Below are 27,210 nucleotides of genomic sequence, written 5' to 3' on the forward strand. Positions count from 1 at the left end.
ACAGATAACTAATAAGGACCTAGTGTATAGCATAGGGAACTCTACTCAATACTCTGTAATGACTTATATGGGAAAAGAATCTAAAAAAGAATGGATATATGTGTATGTATAACTGATTCACTTTGTTGTACAGCAGAAACTAACACAACATTGTAAATCAACTATACTCCAATAAACATTAAAAAAAAAAAAAAAAAAAACCTCAAAATCACTTCCTGTGCCTCACTGCTAAAATAGCCAAAGGTTTCTGATTAAGAATTCATGTTACAAGATGGCAAGAGGCACACATGTTCAATACAAATCTGCTTTAACTCCTATACAAATAGGAGAAAAATCAGTATTTTTGAAATCCCTATAAAATTACCTTCTAATGTTCCAAGATAGGAAGCAGAGCAGTCAGGCAGAGAGAGGAAATAGCACTTCTCAAGATTCTTCTAGAGTACTTGTGCCCTATCTACAATCAGACGGGGTTAACTGGGGACAGGGAGTGTCTGAAGAAAACCTCTCTGCTAACTAATCGTTCAGAGAATATTCTCTAACTAACTGTTGGAGAGTAAGTGTTCAGGAAAATCGTGTGGGTTTTCAGATGCGTCGTCCTAACCTCAGTCTTCCTCCACTGCCACACTCAGGATTAGGGAACGAACGGTGTCTGTGGCACACCACTGACACGGCCTTCTCTACTCATGCCCAGGGCGCACAGGAACTGCTCAGACAGGGGCTACACTCACATCAGATACGGCAATGGACTGCACGTCAGCATCTGCGATGAGATGATTCTTCACAAGCGTCCCGGTAGCTGAGTCCCAGAACTGCACCTTCCCGGCAGAGTCCGCGCTTATGACGGTGCCATCGGACAGGAAGGCCACGCCCCATACGATACACTTCCGCTTAGACACACCCATGTACTGCCTATCCACAAGCATCTTATGAATAGCGCTCCCTGAAAAAGAAAGCAAAGCCCGCACGTGAATGGCACTTATTTCTCCTCAGTCTTCAGAAGCTGCCTGTGGTAGGCATCTGGTAAGTCAGCTGCCTGAGCACAGACCACAGAGAGCCAGTAAATAGTGGTTATGGTGAACTCAGTTTTGGAACACCAAAATGGTTCCCTGAAGAAGAAGGGCAGCGGTGGGGGGGGGGGTGCAGACAAAAGGAATTTTTGGTGGGGAGGTGAAATGGAAACGAGACATTTGAGGCTTCACTGAAAAGCAGCCAACTGCACACGCACATTACACTCTGCTCCCCTCCAAATCCCCATGAGAAAGGGAGAGAAGACAATAGTGCCAAAATTTGGGGAACTGGAAAGCAGACACGGAGTAGTAACTGACTTAGCAGAACCCTAAAACTTAGTCCAAATCAGCAGTAGGAAAAGCCAAGAAACCACCTGATTTATACCATGGAATCCTCAGAAGACTCAGCAACTGGTGACTCCAGATAGTCTGGAAACAGAGGTGACGCACGGAACACAGATTAAGTGAAATGTTACAACTCTGTATTGAGAACACCAGCTTTCTTCTTAGAATGCTGATGGCTGGGCTTGTTATCACCAGGCAGGAGAACAAAAAACATTTCTGAGAAATATGACCAGCCCAAGAGAAAAGATCTACAGAGCCTGTCTTGAGAGCATCCCCAAACTAACAGTCCAGCCAGACCACTCCTCAATGAAGCTCAGATGTGATCAGCGCCACTCGTGCGGTGATGAGAGGAACCTCCAGACATGGGAGGAAAGCCTCAAGGTGAAAGGCAGAGGCCCAACATACGACCAGAAAAAACTAAACAACAAGGTGGGAAAAAGCCAGGGCGAAGAACACTTCACAAACATTACCATGAATAGTCTTGGAGAAGAGTTAGTATACTGTATAATGAAACAAAAAGAGAATGCTGTAAAAAAGAACATTCAGGAAACAAAAAAGAACTCTGGAAATGAATGGCAGAAATGAGAACCTCAATAAAAGGACTGAAAGATAAAAATGACAAACTCTCCCAGGAAGCAGAGTAAGAAGTTAGAGATGAAAAATAACAAGGGGGAAAAAGAGAAAAAGAAAGAAAGAAAATTAGAAGAGCCAACATTCCAGTAATAAAATTCCAGAAAGGAGAAAATGGAGAGAAACTCCTTTACAAAATAATTATAAGAATTTTCCTCAGAAATGAAAAACATGGGTTTTTGGATTAAAGGAACCTACCAAGTTGTCCAATACAATTGATGTTAACAGATCCACACAAGAAACATAATTATTACATTTCAGAACAGTAAAGATAAAGGGAAGATCTTAAAAGCTCCCAGGAAAAACCAACCACAAAAACCCACGTAAAGGATCTACCCTCAGAAAGGCATCAGAGTCCATAACAATACTAGAAGCTGGACGACAATGGAACCACGGCTTCAAAATTCTATGGAAAAATAATTTCCAACCTAGAATTCTTTCTCAGAAACCCTTTCTCAGGATCCATCAAACAAAGTGATCAACTAAGAAAGTGAATGACTTGGCAACAGGGAACTCTACTGGAGAAAAAAGCAAAGGGGATCTCCAGAATGGTTGAAAAACCAAAGTTCAAGATCTCAGAGTTGTGCAGTAGGCCCAGAAACTGGCTCCACTAAGCTGGAGCAGGGCAGAAGGCTCTGGGAGAGAATCCTTCAAGGAGATAAAAGTGATAGAAAGAAAACCAGATGTGGGAATTCCCTGGCGATCCAGTGGTTAGGACTTGGCGCTTTCACTGCAGGGGCCCAGGTTCAATTCCTGGTGGGGGAACTAAGATCCCGCAAGCTGCGCAGCGTGGCCAAAACAAACAAACCAACAAACAAAAAACAGGAAAAAAAACCCAGATGTAGCTGAGCCTAAATCATACAACTGGAAGAATGTGGAGATGAATTAGTGAGATATACATATATATATATATAGATATATATATATATATATCTATATATATATATATATATATATCTATCTCAATCACACACACACACACACACACACACACACACAAAAGAGAGACAGAGACAGACACTCAGCATTAACAAAAAGCATACAGGAAAGGAAAAGAAATTTACTATGCAAGTTGTATCTATATAGTCTAAAAATAAAAACATCAACTGCTAATCTGAACAAAGTTAGAACATAACCATACTGGGAGGATCAGGAGGAAATATTGCTACATGTGGCAAAGGGCAGAGAAAGAGGGTTAAATACTGGAAGTCAATAAATAATGGGCTAAAACTGAAAAAAATAAAATAAAGCATTTTAAGCGTACTATGTATAGCATAAAGATAAATACCAAAAGAATTAGCTAAGAGTTGCAGGTGGCTGCCTTTGAGGAGTGGGAGAAGGGATATAGCGGGACTGCTGCTTTTTTGTAACAAGACTTAAGGAATTCTTTGACTATATGCATATATAACTGATAATAAAAAACTTGCTCAAGCACTAAGGAAAAAGAAAAAGGCGACATGCCTGCCCTGTGTTTCCTCTCATCTTAGCGGGGAGTACAGACACAGCCACCTAACAAGTTGAAGTCAGTCTCCTCACTGAAGGAATCCATCAGCCAATTCTCTAGGCCAAGGACAGAGGAAGCACGTTGTTCTCTATCTTTCTGATCTCAAGTCTCACCAACTATGTTACCAAGATCTTATGTTCCTTAAATACAGACACCCACTCTTAAAAAGAATTGGTATATATAAATAGGTATTCTACTGATTGCTCATAGTAAATGTCTCACCGGTTGAGGGCAAATTTTAGTGTGAATTCTTATGATGAAAAATACTGTATTCCATTGAAGAACCAAGATTCCCCTAAAAGCAGCAGTAGTAATCCAACAAAGAAGTGAAATTCATGGTGGCATCTCAGAAGGTTCATGAAAGCATAAGGTCACAAGCTTCTGGAAACCCAGAAATGTGACTCTGACAAACAAGACCCACACCCCAAATGAACTGAGAAAAACAGTCACCTGATTTGACATCAAACACACTAATGTAGTCTATGGAGCCAGCTGCAATGTGGGTACCAGCGGGATGCCAGCTGAGGCTCAGGATTCGACCTTGGGAGTTGTACAACAAAAGAGAAAGTGACATACACATAAATATACAGCAAAGGGTAACTGAGTTCTCCTTCCACAAAGATCTACAGGGCTAGCATTCTATAGTCTTAAAGCTCATTTACTGCACTCTTGCAAAGGATTGTTTTATAACAGGTGAGGGACAACTTTGCCCTGGGACCCACGATGACATATTTGATACTTACTTTTAATAATGGATAAATGGTTGATGGGAGTATAGATAAGCACAACCTTTTGAAGGTGATCTGGTAGTAACCTAACAAAATTTAAACGTGCAAATTTGGCATGGTAATTGCACTGGGAATTTAACAAAAAGAAATATTTACAGGAATGCCCAAGTGTATATAAGAATGTTCATTACAGCACTGGCTATAGTAGTAAAAACAAAATTAATATCCATCAATAGGAGTTTGGTTAAATAAATTATGGAACACCATAAAATGAAATGCCATGCAGACTGGCATGACTGACACAGAAAGATGTCTGTGATACATCAAATGAAAAAATAAGCTGAAAAACAAGTGCAAGCACTCCTGTGAATGTATTTGTCTATCTGAATATACAAAAAAGTCTAGATTAGTTCCAAAATGTTGCCTACAGAGTGAAATGAGACACTTATTTTCTCTTTCACACTTGGCTAAATGCATGACATTTTTACCAAGCATTATATCACCTTTGTAATTAAAAAAAGAACACCCAGGAGATATTAAAAACAAACAATACAGGGATCTGATTAGCAGAGGATAAATATTACTATTGGATACAGAGAACACATCAGACACTACTCTCTAGAAAAGGAGTCAGGGGTGGGATAGGGAGGGTGGGAGGGAGACGCAAGAGGGAGGAGATATGGGGATATATGTATATGTATAGCAGATTCACTTTGTTATAAAACAGAAACTAACACACCATTGTAAAGCAATTATATTCCAATAAAGATGTTAAAAAAAAAAGTGGATAATAGAAAAGGAGTCAGCAAACTATGGCCCAAAGGCCAAATCGGGGTCACCACCTGTTTTTGTAAATGAAGTTTTACCAGAGCACAACCATGCGCATTTGTTAAGTATTATCTAGGGCGACTGTGGTGCTATAATGACAAGAGTTGGCAGAGACTTATATGGCCTGCAAAGCCTACAATATTTACTAGCTGGTGTCTTCACAGAAATAGTTTGCCAGCCTCTGTTCTGGATGTCAGTGTCAGTCAGTCCAGGTGGAACAGGGGCAATTGTTTCTAAAATTCCCCCATTCAACTTGAATGTACCAGTAGAACTGAGAACCACAGCTCCTAAAGAAAAATCTGAGTTTTGAGACTTTATGCACATTTGTTAAAACTCCACAAAAATAAGTGAGAACTAACAAACTGATTTACACAGAAACACTCGCTTTCCTATTTTGGATTGTTAGTTTCCTGTATTATTACTTAACCAGGCAATCATAGCTATGCTACACAACGGAGAGGACCTGAGCTAAGGATAGCACCTAGCACATACGCTGCACTCACAGAAAGTTAGCATATAGATAAAATATTACCTGGACCCATGGGAAAATATCCCATCCCCAGTGGCACAGAAATATAACTTCTTGTTAAGACTACTCACTGCCCCACCACAAATAACCCTTACTTTTCTGACGATCAAAATTTCTTTCAAACTGGATTTTGTCTGGGGTGATCTGAAATAGTTTCACAGATCCATCTTCGCAGCCAACCTATTATGGAAAAGGGGGTAGAAAATAAAGAAAGCATTTTGTAGAACTAAATATATATATTTACAAATATATACATTTCCTCCTTCAAGCTAACACTTGTTCTGAAAGAGAAAAATAGTTTGTGAGAGGGAAAAAGTACTGGTAGCAAGAAACTGGTAGTGTGTTCCTGGCAGTCTTCATGTCCTAGCCAGAAAGCAGGCCAATTAGGGGCCCAATTCCTGAATAGGACATGGAGGAGAAATAGGATTTCACAGGATGTCTCTGCTAGACACCCACGGCCTAAATAAAAGACCCATTAACTGTGTCACCTAAATGGAGATACGTCAAGATATTACAAAATAGTACAAATTTTAAAAAAATCATAAACCCATCACAGAAAACTAAAACTCTGAAAGTACCCAGTCTAATGGTAAGAATGGGGGGCGGGAAGTCTTTCCATTGTATATATGTACCACATCTTCTTTATCCATTTGTCTGTCGATGGACATTTAGGTTGCTTCCATGACCTGGCTATTGTAAATAGTGCTGCAATAAACATTGGGGTGCATGTGTCTTTTTGAATTATGGTTTTCTCTGGCTATATGCCCAGTAGTGGGATTGCTGGATCATATGGTAATTCTATTTTTACTTTTTTAAGGAACCTCCATACTGTTCTCCATAGTGGCTGTATCAATTTACATTCCCACCAACAGTGCAAGAGGGTTCCCTCTCCACACCCTCTCCAGAATTTGTTGTTTGTAGATTTTCTGATGATGCCCATTCTAACTGGTGTGAGGTGATACCTCATTGTAGTTCTGATTGGCATTTCTCTAATAATTAGTGATGTTGAGCAGCTTTCCATGTGCTTCTTGGCCATCTGTATGCCTTCTTTGGAGAAATGTCTATTTAGGTCTTCTGCCCATTTTGGGATTGGGTTGTTTATTTTTTTAACATTGAGCTGCATGAGCTGTTTATATATTTTGGAGATTAATCCTTTGTCCGTTGATTTGTTTGCAAATATTTTCTCCCATTCTGAGGGTTGTCTTTTCATCTTGTTTATGGTTTCCTTTGCTGTGCAAAAGCTTTTAAGTTTCATTAGGTCCCATTTGTTTATTTTTGTTTTTATTTCCATTACTCTAGGAGGTGGATCAAAAAAGAACTTGCTGGGCTTCCCTGGTGGCGCAGTGCTTGAGAATCCGCCTGCCAATGCAGGGGACACGGGTTCAAGCCCTGGTCTGGGAAGATCCCACATGCCGCGGAGCGACTGGGCCCGTGAGCCACAATTACTGAGCCTGCTTGTCTGGAGCCTGTGCTCCGCAACAAGAGAGGCCATGATAGTGAGAGGCCCGTGCACCGCGATGAAGAGTGGCCCCCACTTGCCGCAACTAGAGAAAGCCCTCGCACAGAAACGAAGACCCAACACAGCCATAAATAAATAAATAAAATTAAAAAAAAAAAAAAAAAAAAAGAACTTGCTGTGATTTATGTCAAAGAGTGTTCTTCCTATGTTTTCCTTTAAGAGTTTTATAGTGTCCAGTCTTACATACAGGTCTCTAATCCATTTTGAGTTTATTTTTGTGTATGGTGTTAGGGAGTGTTCTAATTTCATTCTTTTACATGTAGCTGTCCAGTTTTCCCAGCACCACTTATTGAAGAGACTGTCTCTCCATTGTATATCCTTGCCTCCTTTGTCATAGATTAGTTGACCACAGGTGCGTGGGTTTATCTCTGGGCTTTCTATCTTGTTCCATTGATCTATGTTTCTGTTTTTGTGCCATTACCATATTGTCTAGATTACTGTAGCTTTATAGTATAGTCTGAAGTCAGGGAGTCTGATTCCTCCAGCTCTGTTTTTTTCCCTCAAGACTGCTTTGGCTATTCAGGGTCTTTTGTGTCTCCACACAAATTTTAAGATTTTTTTGTTCTAGTTCCGTAAAAAATGCCATTGGTAATTCAATAGGGATTGCACTGAATCTGTAGATTGCTTTGGGTAGTATAGTCATTTTCACAATATTGATTCTTCCAATCCAGGAACATAGTGTATCTCTCCATCTGTTGGTATCATCTTTAATTTCTTTCATCAGTGTCTTATAGTTTTCTGCATAGAGGTCTTTTGTCTCCCTAGGTAGGTTTATTCCTAGGTATTTTATTCTTTTTGTTGCAATGGTAAATGGGAGTGTTTCCATAATTTCTCTTTCAAATTTTTCATCATTAGTGTATAGGAATGCAAGAGATTTCTGTGCATTAATTTTGTATCCGGCAACTTCACCAAATTCATTGATTAGCTCTAGTAGTTTTCTGGTGGCATCTTTAGGATTCTCTAGGTGTAGTATCATGTCATCTGCAAGCAGTGACAGTTTTACTTCTTCTTTTCCAATTTGTATTCCTTTTATTTCTTTTTCTTCTCTGATTGCCGAGGCTAGGATTTGCAAAACTATGTTGAATAATAGTGGTGAGAGGGGACATCCTTGTCTTGTTCCTGATCTTAGAGGAAATGCTTTCAGTTTTTCACCATTGAGAATGATGTTAGCTGTGGGTTTGTCGTAGATGGCCTTTATTATGTTGAGGTAGGTTCCCTCTATTCCCACTTTCTGGAGAGTTTTTATCATAAATGGGTGTTGAATTTTGTCAAAAGCTTTTTCTGCATCTATTGAGATGATCATATGGTTTTTACTCTTCAGTTTGTTAATACGGTGTATCACATTGATTGATTTGCGTATATTGAAGAATCCTTGCATCCTTGGGATAAATCCCACTTGATCATGGTGTATGATCCTTTTAATGTGTTTAATGTGTTTAATGTTGTTGGATTCTGTTTGCTAGTATTTTGTTGAGGATTTTTGCATCTATATTCATCAGTGATATTGGTCTGTAATTTTCTTTTTTTGTAGTATCTTTGTCTGGTTTTGGTATCAGGGTGATGGTGGCCTCATAGAATGAGTTTGGGAGTGTTCCTTCCTCTGCAATTTTCTGGAAGAGTTTGAGAAGGATGGGTGTTAGCTCTTCTCTAAATGTTTGATAGAATTCACCTGTGAAGCCATATGGTCCTGGTCTTTTGTTTGTTGGAAGATTTTTAATCACAGTTTCAATTTCATTACTTGTGATTGGTCTGTTCATATTTTCTATTTCTTCCTGGTTCAGTCTTGGAAGGTTATGCCTTTCTAAAAATGTGTCCATTTCTTCCAGGTTGTCCATTTTATTGGCATAGAGTTGCTTGTAGTAGTCTCTTAGGATGCTTTGTATTTCTGCGGTGTCTGTTGTAACTTCTCCTTTTTCATTTCTAATTTTATTGATTTGAGTCCTCTCCCTCTTTTTCTTGATGAGTCTGGCTAATGGTTTATTAATTTTGTTTATCTTCTCAAAGAACCAGCTTTTAGTTTTATTGATCTTTGCTATTGTTTTGTTTCTATTTCATTTATTTCTGCTCTGATCTTTATGATTTCTTTCCTTCTGCTAACTTTGGGTTTTGTTTGTTCTTTCTCTAGTTCCTTTAGGTGTAAGGTTAGATTTTTTATTTGAGATTTTTCTTGTTTCTTGAGGTAGGCTTGTATAGCTATAAACTTCCCTCTTAGAACTGCTTTTGCTGCATCCCATAGGTTTTGGATCGTCGTGTTTTCATTGTCATTTGCCTCTAGGTATTTTTTGATTTCCTCTTTGATTTCTTCAGTGACCTCTTGGTTATTTAGTAACATATTGTTTAGCCTCCATATGCTTGTGTTTTTTACGTTTTTTTCCCTGTAATTCATTTCTAATCTCATAGTGTTGTGGTCAGAAAAGACGCTTGATATGATTTCAATTTTCTTAAATTTACTGAGGCTAGATTTGTGACCCAAGATGTGATCTATCCTGGAGAATGTTCCATGTGCACTTGAGAAGAAAGTGTAATCTGCTGTTTTTGGATGGAATGTCCTATAAATATCCATTAAATCTATCTGGTCTATTGTGTCATTTAAAGCTTCTGTTTCCTTATTTATTTTCATTTTGGATGATCTGTCCATTGGTGTAAGTGAGGTGTTAAAGTCCCCCCACTATTATTGTGTTACTCTCGATTTCCTCTTTTATAGCTGTTAGCAGTTGCCTTATGTATTGAGATGCTCCTATGTTGGGTGCATATATATTTATAATTGTTATATCTTCTTTCTTTGTCTTTAATGTTGGCCAATTTGATTACTATGTGTCTTGGTGTGTTTCTCCTTGGGTTTATCTTGTATGGGACTCTCTGTGCTTCCTGGACTTGGGTGGCTATCTCTTTTCCCATGTTAGGGAAGTTTTTGACTATAATCTCTTCAAATATTTTCTCTGGTCCTTTCTCTCTCTCTTCTCCTGCTGGGACCCCTATAATGCAAATGTTGTTGCGTTTAATGTTGTCCCAGAGGTCTCTCAGTCTGTCTTCATTTCTTTTCATCCTTTTTTCTTTATTCTGTTCCGCAGCAGTGAATTCCACCATTCTGTCTTCCAGGTCACTTATCCGTTCTTCTGCCTCAGTTATTCTGCTATTGATTCCTTCTAGTGTAGTTTTCATTTCAGTTATTGTATTGTTCATCTCTGTTTGTTTGTTCTTTAATTCTTCTAGGTCTTTGTTAAACATTTCTTGCATCTTCTCGATCTTTGCCTCCATTCTTTTTCCGAGGTCCTGGATCATCTTCACTATCATTATTCTGAATTCTTTTTCTGGAAGGTTGCCTATCTCCACTTCATTTAGTTGTTTTTCTGGGGTTTTATCTTGTTCCTTCATCTGGTACATAGCCCTCTGCCTTTTCATCTTGTCTCTTTCTGTGAATGTGGTTTTTGTTCCACAGGTGCAGGCTGTAGTTCTTCTTGCTTCTGCTGTCTGCCCTCTGCTGGGGGGAAGTCTTAAGTCTGTGCTCAAAAATTTTTTGAGAAACACTGGAAAAACATGGTTCCACAAGTTGACTTGTAGAAGGACCTATCAGAAGTTCTGATATACTTATGTGTGTTGTGAATCTACAGAAGGATTTAGTATGCTGTATTTCTGAAACAAAATTTATCATAAAACACAAGGCACAACAAAACAAAAAACAGTTTCTACATCTCTCAATTCCAAAGAACACAGTTTGGGAAATGCAGAACCAAACTGAAACCTATGGTTTCATAAATGAATCAACAAGGTCCAAAGTAGCAGCAGAAAGAGTGCCAAAGGACAAGGGATTTTTAAATCCCCAATAAGAACCCCAATCTTGTATCTCGTATTGGAATCCAGATACACTTGCTTGCTTAGTTGCTGGAATCTAGCTTAGACTGGAGTTGCTACATGCTATAATATAATTTCACCTTCCTATGAACATAGGGAAGCAAGTTTAAGTGGGCACAAGAGAAATCTTGGTTTGAATTACCAGTAGTTGCTTACTGACCAAAAGTTGAGAGCCACTGGGGCTGGCAGCCATGCTCCAAATGGGTCCTCCAAAGGCATCCATAGCATACTTGATGTTTAACGCCTGCAAATCATACTCAATAATCTCTCCATTAAGTCCAGCACTAAACAGTCGCTGTCCGTTTGCCCAGCACAGAGCTTCCGTAGCCCGAGACTCATGACCTGGGAAAAACTACAGAAACACCATAACTTTTCAACCCACCACGAATTCATCAGCTACTAGCACTGAGTGGTCACAGGCAAAAAAGGGAAAATCAAAATGCTTCTCTAGAAATAACTAGTGTGGGGTTTGTTAGTCTGAAGATCATGTTACTGATATTTTCATTTTTTTCAGGTTCACATTTTAGTTACTTATACAGTTGGTTTTGTTTCTTTTACTAGGACTTGCTCTGCAAAACCTTTTCAGACAATAAAGTTTCAGAGAATCCAGTTTGTATCTGATGTATCTAATTTTTAAAAATCATCACGATTACCTTGATTGAGTGATAATTTCAAAGGTGTATACATGTCAAAAGTTATCAATACATACACTTTGAATACATGTTGCTTATTGTGTCAATTTCACCAATTAAAAGCTGTTTAAAAAATTAAAATAAACGAAGGCAGCTCACTCCAGCTTTTCATTCAAGTCTCAGATTTCTAAGTGTTTTCTTAGCACTCAAGAAGCATTCATACTATCAAGGAATTTTATTCTTATATCTGCTTGATACAAAAGGGAATGAGGAGGTATAATTTTTCCTATCTGAACTTGAAAAGGCAAAATATTCGTTAATTAAGTGGCTTGCCCAAAGGGCCAAAGTCAACGACATGAAGAGAATGTGGGTCTCCTTACTCCTAGGCACTACTCTTCACTCTAAGAAATATAATGTTTTCTTGTTCTGAGAGTGATCACCAGAGCTAAGCAATCTTCAATAGCAGCGAAGGGAACATGGAGAAAGTGGAAGACTAGACTGAATTAATTGTTCAAAAAAAAAAAAAAAAGAAAACAGATGGGAGAGGAAAATAAGAGGTACTAGGTAAAGAACAGCCATGAATATCACTGACAAGGTCCTTGTTTTCATAAAATTTGAAGTTCAGCAGGGAAGAAGACATTAAACAAATATATATGAACTATTATATAATTACAATTATCATAAATGACAAGAAAAATCACAGTATGCAACAAGCATGTACCACAGCACGTTTTTCATTCTACGGAATGTGACCCATTTGTGGTGACTAGCAATTTCTTAACTCCTATTAGTGCTTCAGGGATCAGCTCAGTAAGTCATCTCTTTCCAGGAATCCTAAACCCACCTCATCAGAGTAAGGCACCTCTCCACTAAGATTCTATGCCTCTGCTTAGGTCTATCATAAAATTTGCCACACTGTTGGGAAACTGTATACTCGTCTTCCCCCCGCTGGATTTTGAACTCCTTGAAGGTAGGGCCTCTGACATTCATCTTAATGCCTAATACTTGCCACTCAGTCATTTAGAAACACTTACAGAGTGCCTAAATTCCAAGTACTAAGCTGCTGGGCACTGCATTCATTCATTTTTCCTTCTATTCATTTATATCATGGTGCTTAGGGCATGTAAGGCACTCAATAGATGTGAACTGAATTATTTTGTTGCACTTGAAATCAGTAATCACCGCCTTTGAAAAATATGCTGCTGTAACAGCCCTTTGCATACACCCAAACAGTACTTTACCTAATTTAAAATCTTTACTCCCAAACATAAGGCATATAAATCTACCTTCTCTCAGACAGATGAACTTAGGAATCCATCTTCCTAATATCACATCACCAAAATGTTTGATATTAAAATGTCTCATTTTTTCTGAATTGACAATGAAATGGGAACTGACACTTATAGCAGGAAATGCCACTTTACCAAAGTTACACTGGTGCAGAGACTGATAAGAAGCAATGGTCTTGACAATTTCCCTTCTTATTGTGCCCAACAGATCTAGCAAACCTCAGTTTCCAAATGACAGTGAGCATTCCTAGGTAAGATTCCTAGGTAGGATCTTTCTAACCAACATCACACAGATCAAAACTCTAAGTGCATCGGTCAGACAAGAGATCGCATATTTGTTATGTGGTTCTAAACAACTCCGGAGAGAGTGGGGGAGAGTTACTTTCTTTTGATCTCTTTGAATACAAAAAACATAAGACGATTTGGCAGAATTGAACTTAAGAAAAAAATTAACATCAAAAACACCAAATCAGGCTCCCAAATGACTTACTTTCTCCTGAAAGTAGTTTGCTGACAAATTATAAATTTCCACAGTGCCATCTGTTCGTGAAACAGCCAATCTGTTTGACTGGTTATTGTAAGCCACACAGCGGATCCCTGATGGAACATAATTAAAGAAACGTACTCGATGGACCTTAAATTCACCCATTCCTGGGGGGGGGGGCGGAGAAAAGAATCATTGTTAAACAGCAGCATGTCACACCTCATGTTTCTTATTACCACTATTCTAGGTGGAACACTCCAACTATATCTTATCGAGGTTCATTTCTATTTTTTTTCACTCTTTTTTTGGAGGGAGCCGCGCCGGGCGGAATGTGGGATCTTAGTTCCCCAACCAGGGATGGAACCCGAGCCCCCTGCTTTGGAAGTGCCGCTTCTTAACCACTGGACCGCCAGGGAAGTCCGACGGAGGTTCATTTCTAAATATCCAACTAATGATGCTTTCATGGCCCATACAGAATCTATCAAACAGTCTCCAGAAGCTCAGGATTCTTCAGCAACAAAATTAAAAGATCAACACGTACAGCATCACCCAGACTGCCAGCAATCCTGACAACTGCCTGAAGGAAGTGGTCCAGGAAAAGAGGGGTGAGAATTTAAAACGTGATCTTAGAGCAAAAGACTGAACATAACCGCATTCTCTAACTGGGAGTGCGCACTTGAACGGAGCCACATGGAGCTGACCGGATGTATTCGAGGCAGAACTAAGGTCTCCTTTGTATTTTGTGTGTGAGGTTTCTGGGGGTGGGGGTGGTGAAGAGAAGGATAAATACCACGACCACTCTAAAGAAGCAAGAAATGTGGACAGTCTAAAGGAGTCTCTCAAAGTCAGGTCCGCAGTACTCCTGTATCAAAATCACCTCGAAAAATTGTTTTTAAAAATGCAGGATTCCGGGTCCTATTCCACAGTTCCAGAATTCCAATCTTTTGGGGCGGGGGGATGGCTAGCAATCTGCATTTTGGCAAACACCTCTATCTCTACTGCATGCTAAGTTTGCAAATCACAGACTCAACTACGGTACTGACGGTGGGGCTGATGGGGCAGGAAGAACCGAGAGCGTCTCAAGGTGAGGAACGACAGGACTGGTCGGCATCTGTCAACTACTCCCTCTACCTGCCGCTCCGTCGCCGCCAATATACGCACTCCGCTCTGGGTCGCCCCTTACTCGTCTCCTTTCAAGGTGAGGAACCCGTCTGCAGAGCAGACGCGTTCGGCCGGGCCGGGCTAAGAGTGCGTACAAGGCGCGCGCGAGAGCTCCACCGCCCCTTCCCTCTCCGGGGATCTCCGGAGTAGCCCCCACCGGCCTCGGCACAAGAGAATCGTCGAGCTCCGCCGGGCGCCGACCTGTAGCAGGCCTCACCCGCTCGAACTCCCCCCACCCCGTCCCATCCCTGCTCCCCACGCCCCTTCCCCAACTCACCAGCGGATGGGCTAGCCACTCTCGGCGCTCGCCTCTCTCCGCCCCGGCCCCACATGCGCGCGCGCTCGCGTGCTCTGCCCCGGAAGTGCTCGCGCCGCAAGGCCGGAAGTGCGCAGGCAGTGCTCGCGGCGGCGGCGACGGCGGCGGGAGGTTCGGTTGTCGCCCGTTGGCCGCGCGGCGCCGCGCTCGGCGGCCGCCATTGCAGGTCAGGCCGCGGGCAGGGAGCGCGGGAGGCCGCGGGGAGCGAGGGCCGAGCCGGGAATGGGGACGAGGGTGCGAGGGAGCGGGAAGCTAGGGAGCTGGGGCCGGGCGGGGCACGCGGCTCGAGAAGAAGAATGGCGAGCCGAGGGGCGGGGAGCGGGGGAGCGGCGGGCGGGGGAGGGGAGGCCGGGAAGGGGGAGGGGAGCGGGGAGAGCCGTGCAGAGGTGGGGGCGACCCAGAGGGGCCCCCTGGTAGGAGGGCCGGGAATTGTGGAGAAGGGAGCAATGTGGAGTCGGAAGGCGGAGGGAAGGAAGGGAGCGAGCAGGGCGGAGCGGGAGAAGGGCGGAAAGAGTGGCCGAGCGCGGGCGGAGGACGGAGAAGGGGGCGGCGCGGGCCGGAACCTCGAGGTATGTGCGGAAAGGGGCTCTTCCCTGGGTGGGGAGGGAACCCAGCACGGGATGGTTGCGAGAGTGGGGTAGAACTGGAACCCAGGAAGTAGCGGGAACATCAGAAATGGGACTTAGCGGGGGATAGGACTGTGAGGTTCTTTCAAGGGGACATTTTAAGTCGTGGGGGAGAGGCTGCTGGGAGCGGTAATTGAGAGGGTGGTTGGAAGGAAGAGACAGTCTGGAGAGTGATCCAGCTTCATTTGTGGGCGGAGTGAGAGACGAGAGAAGAGTGGGGTGGAGTCGGGTCCTGGAGGAGAGAAGTACTTAAGAATTGAGGGGGGGAAATAAGGAACGATTTGGAAAATGCGGGTGGTAGAGGAATAACATTTAAAGACTAATCTTTGGGAGGAGGATGAACAGTTTGGAAAGAGTATTCCGGGGAGTTGGGAGGTGGAGGAAGGCAGTTTAAAGAGTAGTTTCCTTGGGAGGTAGGAGAAAGGGTTAAACAGCTTGGTGAGCGGTCCTAGAGATAGTCTGGGGGTAGTTTGTCGGGGGGGGTGGTGCGGTGGTGGGAAGCGGATGGAGAAGTCCCAGAAAGTGGGCGGGTATAGAAATAGGAAGTGTTTGTAGCTGAAATTGAAGGGAGGGGAGTGGGTCGGGAAGAGGGTGGAGAAGATGGGGGGTGGTGGGAGGGGAATCCAGTACAGAGGGAGACCTCAAGTAGAGCTATAAAGGAAGGGGCTTTGGGGAAGATAGGGTGCCACAGCAGTAGGAAGAGGAAGGGTAGAAGGGGCCGCAGAGTAGCAGAAGATGGAGAAAACTGGAGTAACTCAGATCGACTGAAGTCATCTTTTCTGCCCATTGTCTACAAATACCAGTAATTGATTCCCTCCATCATGGGAATCTTAAAATGTGATGGGAAAGTACCACATGTATGCATAGTGTCCACACACGTTTTTGAACCCACTCTTCACTAGTGAAAAGTTTGGAAGCATTCAGTTCCACCTACTCTTCGTGGCCCCTTTTCGGAGGCGAGCAAGCTTCTCATTTAGAAACTGGATTTTAGCACTTAATGACATAAGCCTGTCAAGAGACAAGATCTTCCCTTTGAAACTTAAGACTCTCCCCATCAGTCACAAAATCACAACACTGCTAATAAAAATAATGTATTGAGTTGTATATAAAAGTTCCTGAATTGTTCATTTGATGGAAAGACACACAGAGAAATAGTTATCATGCTTAGAGGAAAAAAACGTTCCAGAACTTAATCCCTGAAGCAGTTTGGTGAACCCTGACTGCCATATTTGAATTGTTCTCCCATTGTGTAAACTTGATTTTATTCTAACATGCTGCTTTTATAGGATGTTTTAGTCCCCTCTAAACATTAAAATAAGAAGTACACAGTAGTATAAAGTCATTCTATTGGACATGTACTAAGAAAATGCCATGTTCCTCCAGGTAATCAATAGCTTGACCCTAAAGGTTTAACCATGTTAGGCACTGTGCTGAGGACTTTACATTCATAACTTCATTTAATGCTCACAACCACCCTTTGAGATGGGTTCGCTTTTATGCTCAATTTATTGGTGGAGAAACTGCAACATGAGATTAAATTACCCCCTGTCATACGCAGGCTAGATAAATGGCAGAATCACAGAATCCAGGTCTGATTCAGTTCTCACTGAATCCCTAAACACAAAGAGTAGTTTCTGGGACCGAATAAGAACTCAGTAAATGCTAATTGTTGGCCCAGCAATTTGCAAACATTTTGTGTCATATATTTAATTTTTTTAAATAAAAATGAATTTTTAAAAATTAAGAATTGTAAAGTTAAAGCCTTTATTCCGTTTAAAAAGCAACAAAGAAAAGATGAAAGGGCCAATGTTTATTACAGCTAAACGTTGTTTAGCTGTAATAAAATTATGTGTAGTTAGGTTAAACCATTGAGTCAAAGCCCCTGTTTCAGTGAAAGCTGCATATTCTTTTTAATACGATACATACCACGCTTTCTTCTGCTACATTTTATTTTGGGGGCAGTTACCATCATGAGGATCATTGCTCATGATGTTCTCTGTAAGACCTTAGTAATATTAATTTAACGACTCAGAAACCAATGGATAAGAAATTTTGTAGGAGATTAGATGAATCAGTGACAAAGAATGTGCTCTGTTCTTTTGACTTATTTTACCTTACGCAGGCAGGAAACAGGTTTAGGCTGTAGTTTTGAATCCTGGAGGTAACCTTGAGTACATCTCTAGGGATTTCAGAAACCTAAATCTCATCAGTTGGATATGATGAAAAGCAGGCTCATTTGTTTTGAGTTGCCTACCTCACAGATGTCTTAGTTACTTCGGTGGCAAGATGTAACATCTTCCTCATAGGTGGTTTATTTGCCATCTTGTGGGAGATGTTATGAGAAAGGCTAATGTTTGTAAAGCAAGTTCCTATACTCATGTCCTGCATGAGAAGGGGCTGTGTGAGAGGACTGCAGGACAGGCCGGATTGTGGAGGAGTTAGAATTCACATTCCCCGTCCACCACTTACTAGCTGTTCCACCAGTTACTTAACCTTTAGCTTCTCTAAGCCTGTTTCCTCACTGTAAAGTGGGAGTGATAGTACCTGTATCATAGGATTGTTTTCAGGATGAAAAGAGAGAATCCAGATAAATGTTCAAAAAGGTTTAGCTATGTGAGAAATGAAGGTTTTTGTATTACAAAGATAATGCTCTGCCTGAACTTTTCTTCCTAATTAAGAAATTGTGGTGGCACTTTGATTTTTCAGGTTTTTAATGACTTTCAAAATGACAGTTAAATAAGATGTATCCCAGATTTGGTCTGATTTCAGACAGACCTTTTGAGTTTTGATTAGGGCTCCCATTGTGAGTCTTGGTTGATTCTGAGAATGTGGGTTCCTTTGCTGTTCTGTGGTTTGTTCAGGGGTCTTGAAGTCATCTGGACCACTGTCTTGAGAAAACAACAGTGTCTTGACTTTACTCAGGATCTCCAAAGTAACTCCAGGTCTCAAGACTGGGGATGATCTGGGGCAACCTCAGATATTTCTAGAAATTTCTTAGATAATATTTCTAGAAATCTTTAAGTCCCCCACAAAGGGGTTTTTTTTTTTTTCTTTAAGGGAAAAAAATAGTTAAAACATACAAAGTGCTTTTTAAAAAGTTTCGTTTACATAGCTAAAGTCATTTGACTAAGTTAGGAATATAGAACTTATGTATTTAGTTTGTTTAGCTATGTAAAGGCCCCAAAAATTGAGTAGTGAAACATTTCCCCCTTTTGTAAGGGGAGGGGTAGGGAGTCAAAATAATTCATTGCAGGGGAAAGGTGTTTGGTTTTTTCCACACCTTCCTATCTCTCCAAGTCTCCAAGTCTGTACTGTAATTGTGGCCTGAGAGACTCCGCTCTGAAATATATTGAATTTAAACATCTTTTTGAAAAGTGGCATCAGTTCTTCCTGGCTGTACAGGAACTTGGAATTATTATTCTTCACCAAAGACCAGTTAGTTGGTCCTAGCTAAATCTGGGATTAAACTCAAGGCTGTTGAGAGTGAGGTGCTCGGCAGTCTCTTCCAGTGACTCCTTTTAGTGTCATGATTTGATATGGTGCATTCATCAAACCGTGCCTTCAGATGTTGCTCTTGATAAAGCTGCAGTTTCTACACAAGCAATACCTTAGAACAAGCACTTAGAAATTGCTCTGCTTATTTTTAAATGTTCGAATGAGTTGAGACTGAAGACTTAGAAATATTTTTGTTATACAGAAAATTTTCTTTATAATGTTACTTGTTACTAATAGGATTTGACTTGTATTATACTTCTTCACCTCCTTGTTTTCCTACTAACTTTTTCTGCCTACTTTCAAGGGGATGAGGACAGATTGGGCTGCATGTTCTCATTATCTTTTTTAGTCATCTCCACACTAAGTGAAATACATATTCCCTGTCACCTCCATCAGGTGTGTTATCAGTGACGTACTCAGGTATACATACCTACTCTTGAGAATAGTTGCCTAAAGCAAGGAGCAAGAAGAAGAAGAATCTGATTCAGCCAATGGGATATTTTAAGGTGCTAAAGTAGAATTTTAAAATTCACCAAAGGGATGCCTTCCCCTACATCACTTACTAACTTGGTAAATACACCCTCGTGTACATAAATATAGCCATATCAGTCCACAGGTTCCTGTGAGCTAGACTCTTGTAAGCTGGGTGTGAACTTCATTTGTATTCACATCTCTGGCATCTCATTAGGTCTAGCACAAGTTTTTAGGGCACAGAATTCTTATTTTTACAAGAATTGCTAGATGTCTGCCAGTATCAATAGGTGTACTCAGGCAGGGCCTCCTACATAAGTGGATAGAGAGCTGTGTATGCTCATTGAAGCACGGCTACAAGTATGGAGGTGCAGCTATTCTGACCCAGCTCCCAGGCATCTGTTTTCCTTTATCCACTTAGGCCACCGTTTTTTCTGTTTTTTTTGTTTTTGTTTTTATTTTTTGGCTGTGCCACGCAGCTTGCGGTATCTTAGTTCCCTGACCAGGGATTGAACCCAGGCCCACAGCAGTGAAAGCGCTGAGTCGCAACCACTGGACCACCAGGGAATTCCCTTTAGGCCACTGTTTTGAATTCCTGTTCTGACAGGAGGCTGTCGAGGAAATGGGGAATGCACTGAAAATATTTCTACATCCCCTTTGCCTAAACATTCCTATCTCAAACACGTGGTCAGAGGTCTTAAAGATTAATCTCCTTCCCTGCCATGATTTTCCTAAAATTTGTATCTGTGTGAACACCCTATTACTTCTCTGAAACCACCTGTATTTTACACTTATCAAGGAAAATATACTGTTTCATCGGTAATAAAAAGCTTATTTACAAGAACTCTTTCTCAATCTATATGCATTTATTAACCTTTAGAAACTTCACAACTTCAGTTTCAGTTATTGAGCCTTTTTTGATTCATGGCTAAAATGTACCTACCATTCTCTGAATTTTACTCACAATTATAGTGTGGAAATGCTGATTTATTTATCCCATTCTTTAAAAAATTAGCTATATGTTAGTCTTTAAAGCATTTCCACATTTTTTTTTAAAATTTATTGGCTGCGTCGGGTCTTCGTTGCTGCGTGTGGGCTTTCTCTAGTTGCAGCGAGTGGGGGCTACTCTTTGTTGCGGTGCGTGGACTTCTTTGTTGCGGAGCACGGGCTCTAGGCGCGCAGGCTTCAGTAGTTGTGGCACGTGGGCTTCAGTGGTTGTGGCTCTAGAGCGCAGGCTCAGTAGTTGTGGCGCAGGGTCTTAGTTGCTCTGCGGCATGTGGCATCTTCCCGGACGAGGGCTTGACCCCGTGTCCCCTGCATTGGCAGGCGGATTCTTAACCACTGCGCCATCAGGGAAGCCCTCCACATATGTTTTATTTGGTCTTCATGATAGTTAAATGAGTCAGACAATCCAGGTTTTAGCCCCATGGTCATTAAGTGACTTGTGTATGATGACACTGAAAGCGTTCCACACTTACAGGCTCGAACCTGAATTTAGGCCTTCTAATTGTAAATTATTAGTCTCTCCTTCAAGAAACTTTGGAAGAATATTAAAAGTGCTTTTGATTGTTCTGTTGATGGTGGAGGTGGGGCCTTCTTATCTGTCAGAAGACCTTTGCCCTCCTGAGCCAGTGTATTACGTGTTGTCAAGTGGTACCACACCTGGTACTGCTACAGCAGGTCTGGCTTATTCAAACATGACTTCTTGATTCAGCTCTTGCTGAATGCATGTACGCAGTGCCTGCCTGATGCCTTCATGTCTTTTTATTCTCACTTGGTTTTCTCCTTTGAGAAGGTATTGATTATGAGTGTAAAGTTGGATGACCTAGGTTCTTTTGTTGGCTCTACCACCTGCTAGCTGTGTGTGTACACATAAAGCAAATGTATCCCTCAGTAACTTTATCTGCAAAATACGGATAAGTCCCTATCTCAGAGTGGTTGAATGAGATACCACCCATGATATATATGCACAGCATCTGATTCATAGTAAAAATTGAATAAATATTAGCTGCTCTTTATATTTGAATTTGAAGTCCAGTGATTGACCAACCTCATGTTTCCAAAATGTGTTTGGTGCTCAAGAGTAAGAGGTTCTGCTGTCTTACAGGGCTGCTGGCAATATACTTTTCACTGGAGATCCAAAACAAAGATTAACATGTCAGTAAGGAAACCTGTTTAACTTTAAGCAGGTGTTTGCTAATCATGAGCACAATGATAATTTCTATTAACTTGCTGTTCTACAGTTGGTAAACACTGATCTGATAACCTTCCACTAGGCTCCATCTATTCATTGGAAAGATTTGTACAGAAGCTATAGTTTAGATCCCCCATCCCTTCAGTCTCCCCATTAATCTATGCTTCTCAGGAAGACAAAGCACAAGCCAGTTGTTTCAGGCAAAAATGTCCCATTTTAACTCATTCTTGTAGAGTGCCGCAAACTTGCCACCAGGTGGTGCCATTGTGTAAAACGAAAGTAGATTAAGCGTTGGTGTCCTTAGTGTCTAAATGATGAAAGATGGGCAAAGTGTTTCTGATGAGAATCACATCAGAAATCAGCTTACCGTTCACTAAAGTTGTCTGGAAGACCTTTTCCGTTCTCTTGGCTTTTAGTTAAAAGAGATCATTTGAACCTTGAAATATAACCAGAGTGGCAGACATGAAGCTTATGTCATCACCAAAGGAAAAAGTAAAATCTAAAAGAATTCCTTAGTTTTTTAGAACCATGCAGAATGGAAAATATAATATCCTTGAGAAAGGCAAGTTAGCATACTGGCCAAGAGTGTGGGCTCTGCAGTGTATGTCTTGGGTTCAGATCCTGGCTTGTAGACTAGTAGCTATGCGACCTTGAATGCAGTTGTGATACTTATTAACTTTCCACACTGTAGTTGACCCTTGGTGATCTGAAGCAATTTTATATGTACAATATCAGTTTAAAAATTTTACATGTTATAGAGTTGTTAGGGGATTGAAATTAAATATGTCTAAAGCACTTAAAAAAGTGCCTAGCACACAGTAAGTGACAAATGTTAGCTATTGTTATTATCCTAAAGAAATTCTTTTTCCTCTACAGCTTATTTTCAGTTGCTTTTTAAAGACGGGAAGCTCATGGTGCAGATCATTATTTCCAGGTGAGTACCTTTTGAGACTTTTTAAAATTTAGCTTGAATGATTAGGGCTATATAGGTTTGAAATTTCCCTGGAAGAATTGGGGTCCTTAGGTGCATCTTGCACAAATCCTTGCATTTCAATTTCTAGTTCAGTGTCTAGCACTGCCCAGTTTCCCAAGAATTCGTGCTCAACAAAGAGATCTCTTGGGCCTTGAATGGTGGTGTAGGACACTATTATTTATCCTTCACCCCTCCAAAATATTGTAACCGCCAGCCCTTTGCTTGCAGTGCTGGGGCTGGAGGCCTGGCAGAATGGGTGCTGATGGAGCTACAGGGGGAGATCGAGGCTCGCTACAGCACTGGATTAGCTGGAAACCTCCTGGGAGACCTACATTACACCACTGAGGTGAGGGGACTTTTCTTTCCCTGCCTAATGCTTCAGGAAAGCAAGCTACACCAAGGTGGTGCTCCCAGGACCCAGAGTGAGGACTGCCCTCAGGTTTGTTATTCAAGGTCTAGCTAAGCCATTGCTTGTTCTCCCCCCACCTCTGCAGTAGCAGGGAAATTTAGCTTTGGGGAATCTGGAAAGGTCACAGTTCTAAAAGTAGAAATTCTCTTACTTGGGGCTAGAAAGAATAAAAAGGATATGAGGGTGGGTTGTCCTTTGTGGCTTCTCAACAGTGGTTGAGGGAGTGGAGGTGCCAGCATTGCCTCCCAAGAGCATCTCTAGAAGGCACCTGAATGTTACGACCTTGCCCTGAGCCTCAGGCATCTCATTCTTGTTCTGCCAAAGGGAATCCCTGTGCTGATCGTGGGGCATCATATCCTGTATGGGAAAATCATCCACCTGGAGAAGCCTTTTGCCGTCCTTGTTAAACACACTCCCGGGGAGCAGGATTGTGATGATCTTGGCTGCAGGAGTGGCACCCAGTACCTGGTAACAGCACTCATCAAAAACAAGATCCTTTTCAAAACTCGCCCCAAGCCCATTATCACCAACGTCCCCAAGAAAGTATGAAAGAACCCCGGATTTTCCCTAGAGAGCGGCCAACTCCTTGGACTCGTGCTCCGCTGCCACCTCGAGGACGGATGGACAGTTCCCTGGGACCACAAGGGGGTCCTGCTTTAAACACAGGCCACCCGCTGGGTATGAATTCAGATCCTTTCCTTATGGCAACCGGCTCTCTTGGTGGAAATTTGGCCCCATTTCCAAGGAACCCGTCTCCTTTTCCAACTTCATCAGGCTCATTGGCTTCAAATCCAGCACCTTTCCCTGCTGGTGCTCGTGACCCAAGCATGGCTTCTTTTCCAAGAGGGATGAATCCCACTGGCACAGGTGCAGTTTCTTTCCCAAGGCCGGGCGGTCTCTTGGGCCCAAGCCCAGGGTCAGCTCTAAATCCTAGAGCAGGGGCTCTTCCAGGCCCAGGGCCTCTGTCTAACCCAAGGTTAGGGGGTCTCCCAGGGCCAGGTCCTATGTCCAACCCAAGGCCAGGTGGTCTTCTGGGAACAGGTCCTGACCCCAGAAGTGGTGGCCCCATGGGTCCTGGATCTGGACCCAACCTGAGAGCAGGTGTCCTGTTGACTTCTGGGAATGGTCCTCCCAATCCTAGACCCGTTGGCCTGGGCCCCGGACCAAGTCCCAATCTGAGATCAGGCTTTGTAGGTACAAACCCTGCCCCAAGGTCAGGTATGTTTCCAGGCCCAGGCCTTGGGCCCAACCCAAGGTCAAGTGGCCTGGGCCCAGGCCTTGGGCCTAACCCAAGGGCCGGTGGCCTGGCTCCAAGCCCTAATTTGGACACCAGAGCAGGTGGCCTTTTGGGCACAGGATCTGGTCTTAACTTAAGAATGGCTGGACCTCAAAGCCTAGATCTTGCACCCATTCTAAGAGCAGCAGGTCTTTTAGGAGCAAATTCAGCTGCTTTCTCACAGTCTTCTGGAAACATGGGCACAAGCCCATCTTCCATGGCCAGAATACCTGGCCCCATAGGCCCAAACTCGGGTCCTGGCTCTCGGGGAATTGGCCTTCCAGGGCCAAATCCATCTCCCATGTCGAGGGCTCCTGGCCCCATTGGCCCTAATTCAGCTCATTTTTCAAGGCCCGCTGGCCCCATGGGAGTAAATGCTAATCCTTTTCCAAGGGGGACAGGTTCAGGGGGATTGAACCCAGTTGCTTTCTCTCAGTCTTCTAACACATTGGCTTCAAACCCAGTTAACTTCCAGAGGTCTGCTGGCCTCCAGGGCTCAAGTCCGGCAATTTTCCCAAGAGCCTCTGGGCCACTAGGCTCCAACCCAGCTAACTTTCCAAGGGCCACTGGTTTACAGGGTCCAAGTCCAGCTACCTTCCCAAGGTCTACTGGCCCATTAGGCCCTGGTCAGGTTACTTTCCCCAGGTCAGCTCCTGGGCCCCTAGGCTCTTCGCCAGCAGGCCCTGTGGGTATCAACCCAGCTCCTTTTGCAAGGCCAACTGGGACCCTGGGTCTAAACCCAGCTTCCTTTCCAAGGATGAATGGCCCTGTAAGCAAGACCTTGGTCCCATTTCCTAGAGTGGGGAGCCTCCCTGGCACAAACCCAGCTGCTTTCCCCAGACCAGGGGGTCCAATGGCTGCAATGTACCCAAATGGAATGTTACCCCCTTAAACACCATTTTCTCTCCAGGACCACCTTGGTTTCCAGGCACTGTGGTTCTGGGCAGGGGCTGTGTTTTAGGTGAAAGGGTAGATATGGAGCTACAGTCTGAAGTACATAGCTGGGGCTCAAGTTCAAATGAGCCTTTTTCCCCCCTCTGCGTCTTTCTTGACTGAAGGTGAAATGTTATCTGTGGGACATGGACTTTGGCAGGTGGGAATGATCCCGCCTTGCGAGAAGGAATCTCCAGCCTTCCAGAAGCCTGCTGTGCTTTTGTCCCACAGCTTTCTGCCCCTTGTTTCTTACTAGTTTCTTGAATTGTTCTTGTGGACTTTTCCTCAGGGATACATTGGCCTGCAGGTTCCAATTCATATGCGGTCCCCTGCTCACCACTGGAGAATCAGCTCACTGCTGTCTAGAAATGTTGCGTTGGTGAGCGGACCATGCTTCAGCAGCACTGACCTGGTCACCCTCTACTGCCATACCTTCCCCTGGGGGCTGGAACACAAAACAGGGAAGTGCAACCACTTCAGAGAGCCACCAAATTTCTGCTTGCCTGACCGGGCCTGCAGCTCCCTTCTCCTGGGACTTACTTAGAGGAAGCCAGGATCAAGGCTCCACTGCTCATCCCACTCCCTCTCCACTGGTACTCCCAATCAAAGAACCTCAAAATTCAACTGATGTGGATGGGGTTATGGGAATTGGGGTGGGGGTGGGGGGAATGAAGGGGAGAAATCACTGTGCTTCGTTCAGCCTGATGTGAAAGGATGGTTGGTGTTTTCCTGCATTGTACCTTTTCTTACTGTTTCTTTAATAAATGGGACGAGAGGGCTGTTGATTTCACTCCCTTTTTATTACCTGTTCCACAGGGAAGGAAGTTTACCCACTGCTTTTCATTGTTTCAGCTTGGCCACAGTCCTACATTACCTTCCAGATAATGACATTTTCAAGGAGGAAGCAAGCTTTGGTTTTTAGCCTTAGCTGGTTAACTAGGGCTCACTCACTGGCTCGTAATTTCACCAAAGACCCCGTCCACTCTCTACAATGAAAAATTAAGCCACCATAGGTGTGCAGTTATCGAGGTAGACCTACTGTATTCCCCAGGTCCAGAGGCAGCTGTGACAACTTACCTGCTTCTGAGTTCCACTGGAATTTCCTTGGCAAACCTAGTTCTTCCTCAAGTACCAATCTTGAAACTGGAATAAAGAGCTAGCTTTTGTTAAGTACAAGGAGGGAGGGAGGAGCTCAGAGGTACCAGCATTATGTGAGAATCTTTATTTTGACAAATAAGTGCAGTATAAAAAATCTGACCTGAAAGTTTAAAAAAAAAAAAAAAAGAAGTAAAAATAAATACGTTTACAAATTATTGTAGAAATAATACAAAAGAGGATTAAAATTCTCATTGAGGAAAAACCAAAATGTGTCCAATTGTATAAAGGCTCTTCCCTTACAAGAAACGGGAATAAAGCTGAAGACCCAGTTTGGTTTCGCTGCTGAAAAATGTACAGAATAACTTAGAAAAACCAGTTGAGGTCAAACGTTGTGGGCCCACTACTTGTACCTGCCTACTCTTGATCTGGAGAAAGTTGATTGTCACAGAGCAAGGCAGAGCTGATGGTAGGACAGCCAAGAGTTCTCCATCTGGGAGTCCATCCTACATTAACCTTCAAGTAAAAGCTGAAGTAAAACAAGCCCTTAGTGAAGTCTGAGCTCTGCAGTTGGCTGACCAGATTTCTTCCATTGTAGTGCTCAAAATAGTTTACTTCTTGGCCAGCAAAAACACGGAAGAGCCTGGAACAACTGCCTTCAGCAAATGCCTGCCGCCTCTTCCCAGCCTTCATGGATTAGGCCTGATGTCAACCAGCCGTCGTCTTCTTACAAACTCAAGGTCTGTGTGATGCAGCAGTGTTCGCTGCAGCTGGAAAACCCCTGAGTTCATGGGAGATGAAGGGAAGCACCAGGGTTTGCCAGTCTGGCTCAGAGCACACTTTGTTCCTTCATAGGAAGCACCTGGGCACACTAGAGGCTTGCCCCCTCGACTACTCCACCTTATTGCTGGTTC

At 42.7% G+C, this 27,210-nt stretch overlaps 3 protein-coding genes across 7 annotated transcripts in view; 2 read left to right on the top strand and 1 right to left on the bottom strand.

Annotated features, from left to right (window-relative positions):
• UTP4 (UTP4 small subunit processome component) overlaps positions 1-15,509 on the bottom strand; it is a 36,113-nt gene extending 20,604 nt beyond the window's left edge. The window contains exons 1-6 of one of the 3 annotated variants that reach the window (XM_007198187.2): positions 14,786-15,509; positions 13,354-13,460; positions 11,103-11,294; positions 5,667-5,751; positions 3,937-4,026; positions 729-940 (exon numbers count right to left, since the gene is read on the bottom strand). In XM_007198187.2, coding sequence (XP_007198249.2) covers positions 729-940; positions 3,937-4,026; positions 5,667-5,751; positions 11,103-11,294; positions 13,354-13,460; positions 14,786-15,494 — 1,395 coding nt within the window. In that variant the 5' untranslated portion in view covers positions 15,495-15,509. Of the gene's footprint in view, positions 1-728; positions 941-3,936; positions 4,027-5,666; positions 5,752-11,102; positions 11,295-13,353; positions 13,515-14,785 lie in introns of all 3 variants that reach the window. The other 2 variants (XM_007198186.3, XM_007198188.2) reach the window with 2 other exon arrangements.
• On the top strand, positions 14,880-25,745 carry CHTF8 (chromosome transmission fidelity factor 8). Of its 3 annotated transcripts, none has more exons than XM_057534707.1 (4): positions 14,880-14,990; positions 22,487-22,544; positions 22,812-22,929; positions 25,491-25,745. In XM_057534707.1, the coding sequence occupies exons 2-4, from the start codon at positions 22,522-22,524 to the stop codon at positions 25,743-25,745; spliced, it is 396 nt and encodes a 131-aa protein (XP_057390690.1). In that variant the 5' UTR covers positions 14,880-14,990; positions 22,487-22,521. The 3 variants fall into 3 exon arrangements, with proteins under 3 accessions (XP_057390690.1, XP_057390692.1, XP_057390691.1); XM_057534709.1 differs by lacking the exon at positions 25,491-25,745 and adding an exon at positions 23,317-23,541; XM_057534708.1 differs by lacking the exon at positions 14,880-14,990 and adding an exon at positions 15,323-15,393.
• On the top strand, positions 23,538-25,494 carry DERPC (DERPC proline and glycine rich nuclear protein). The gene has a single exon (XM_028162836.2). It carries the CDS (start codon positions 23,538-23,540, stop codon positions 25,158-25,160), a length of 1,623 nt encoding a protein of 540 aa, XP_028018637.2. The 3' UTR covers positions 25,161-25,494.
• Positions 25,746-27,210: the final 1,465 nt, after the last annotated feature.

The sequence above is a fragment of the Balaenoptera acutorostrata genome, chromosome 19 (assembly GCF_949987535.1).
Source record: "Balaenoptera acutorostrata chromosome 19, mBalAcu1.1, whole genome shotgun sequence".
Classification (NCBI taxonomy): Eukaryota; Metazoa; Chordata; class Mammalia; order Artiodactyla; family Balaenopteridae; genus Balaenoptera; species Balaenoptera acutorostrata.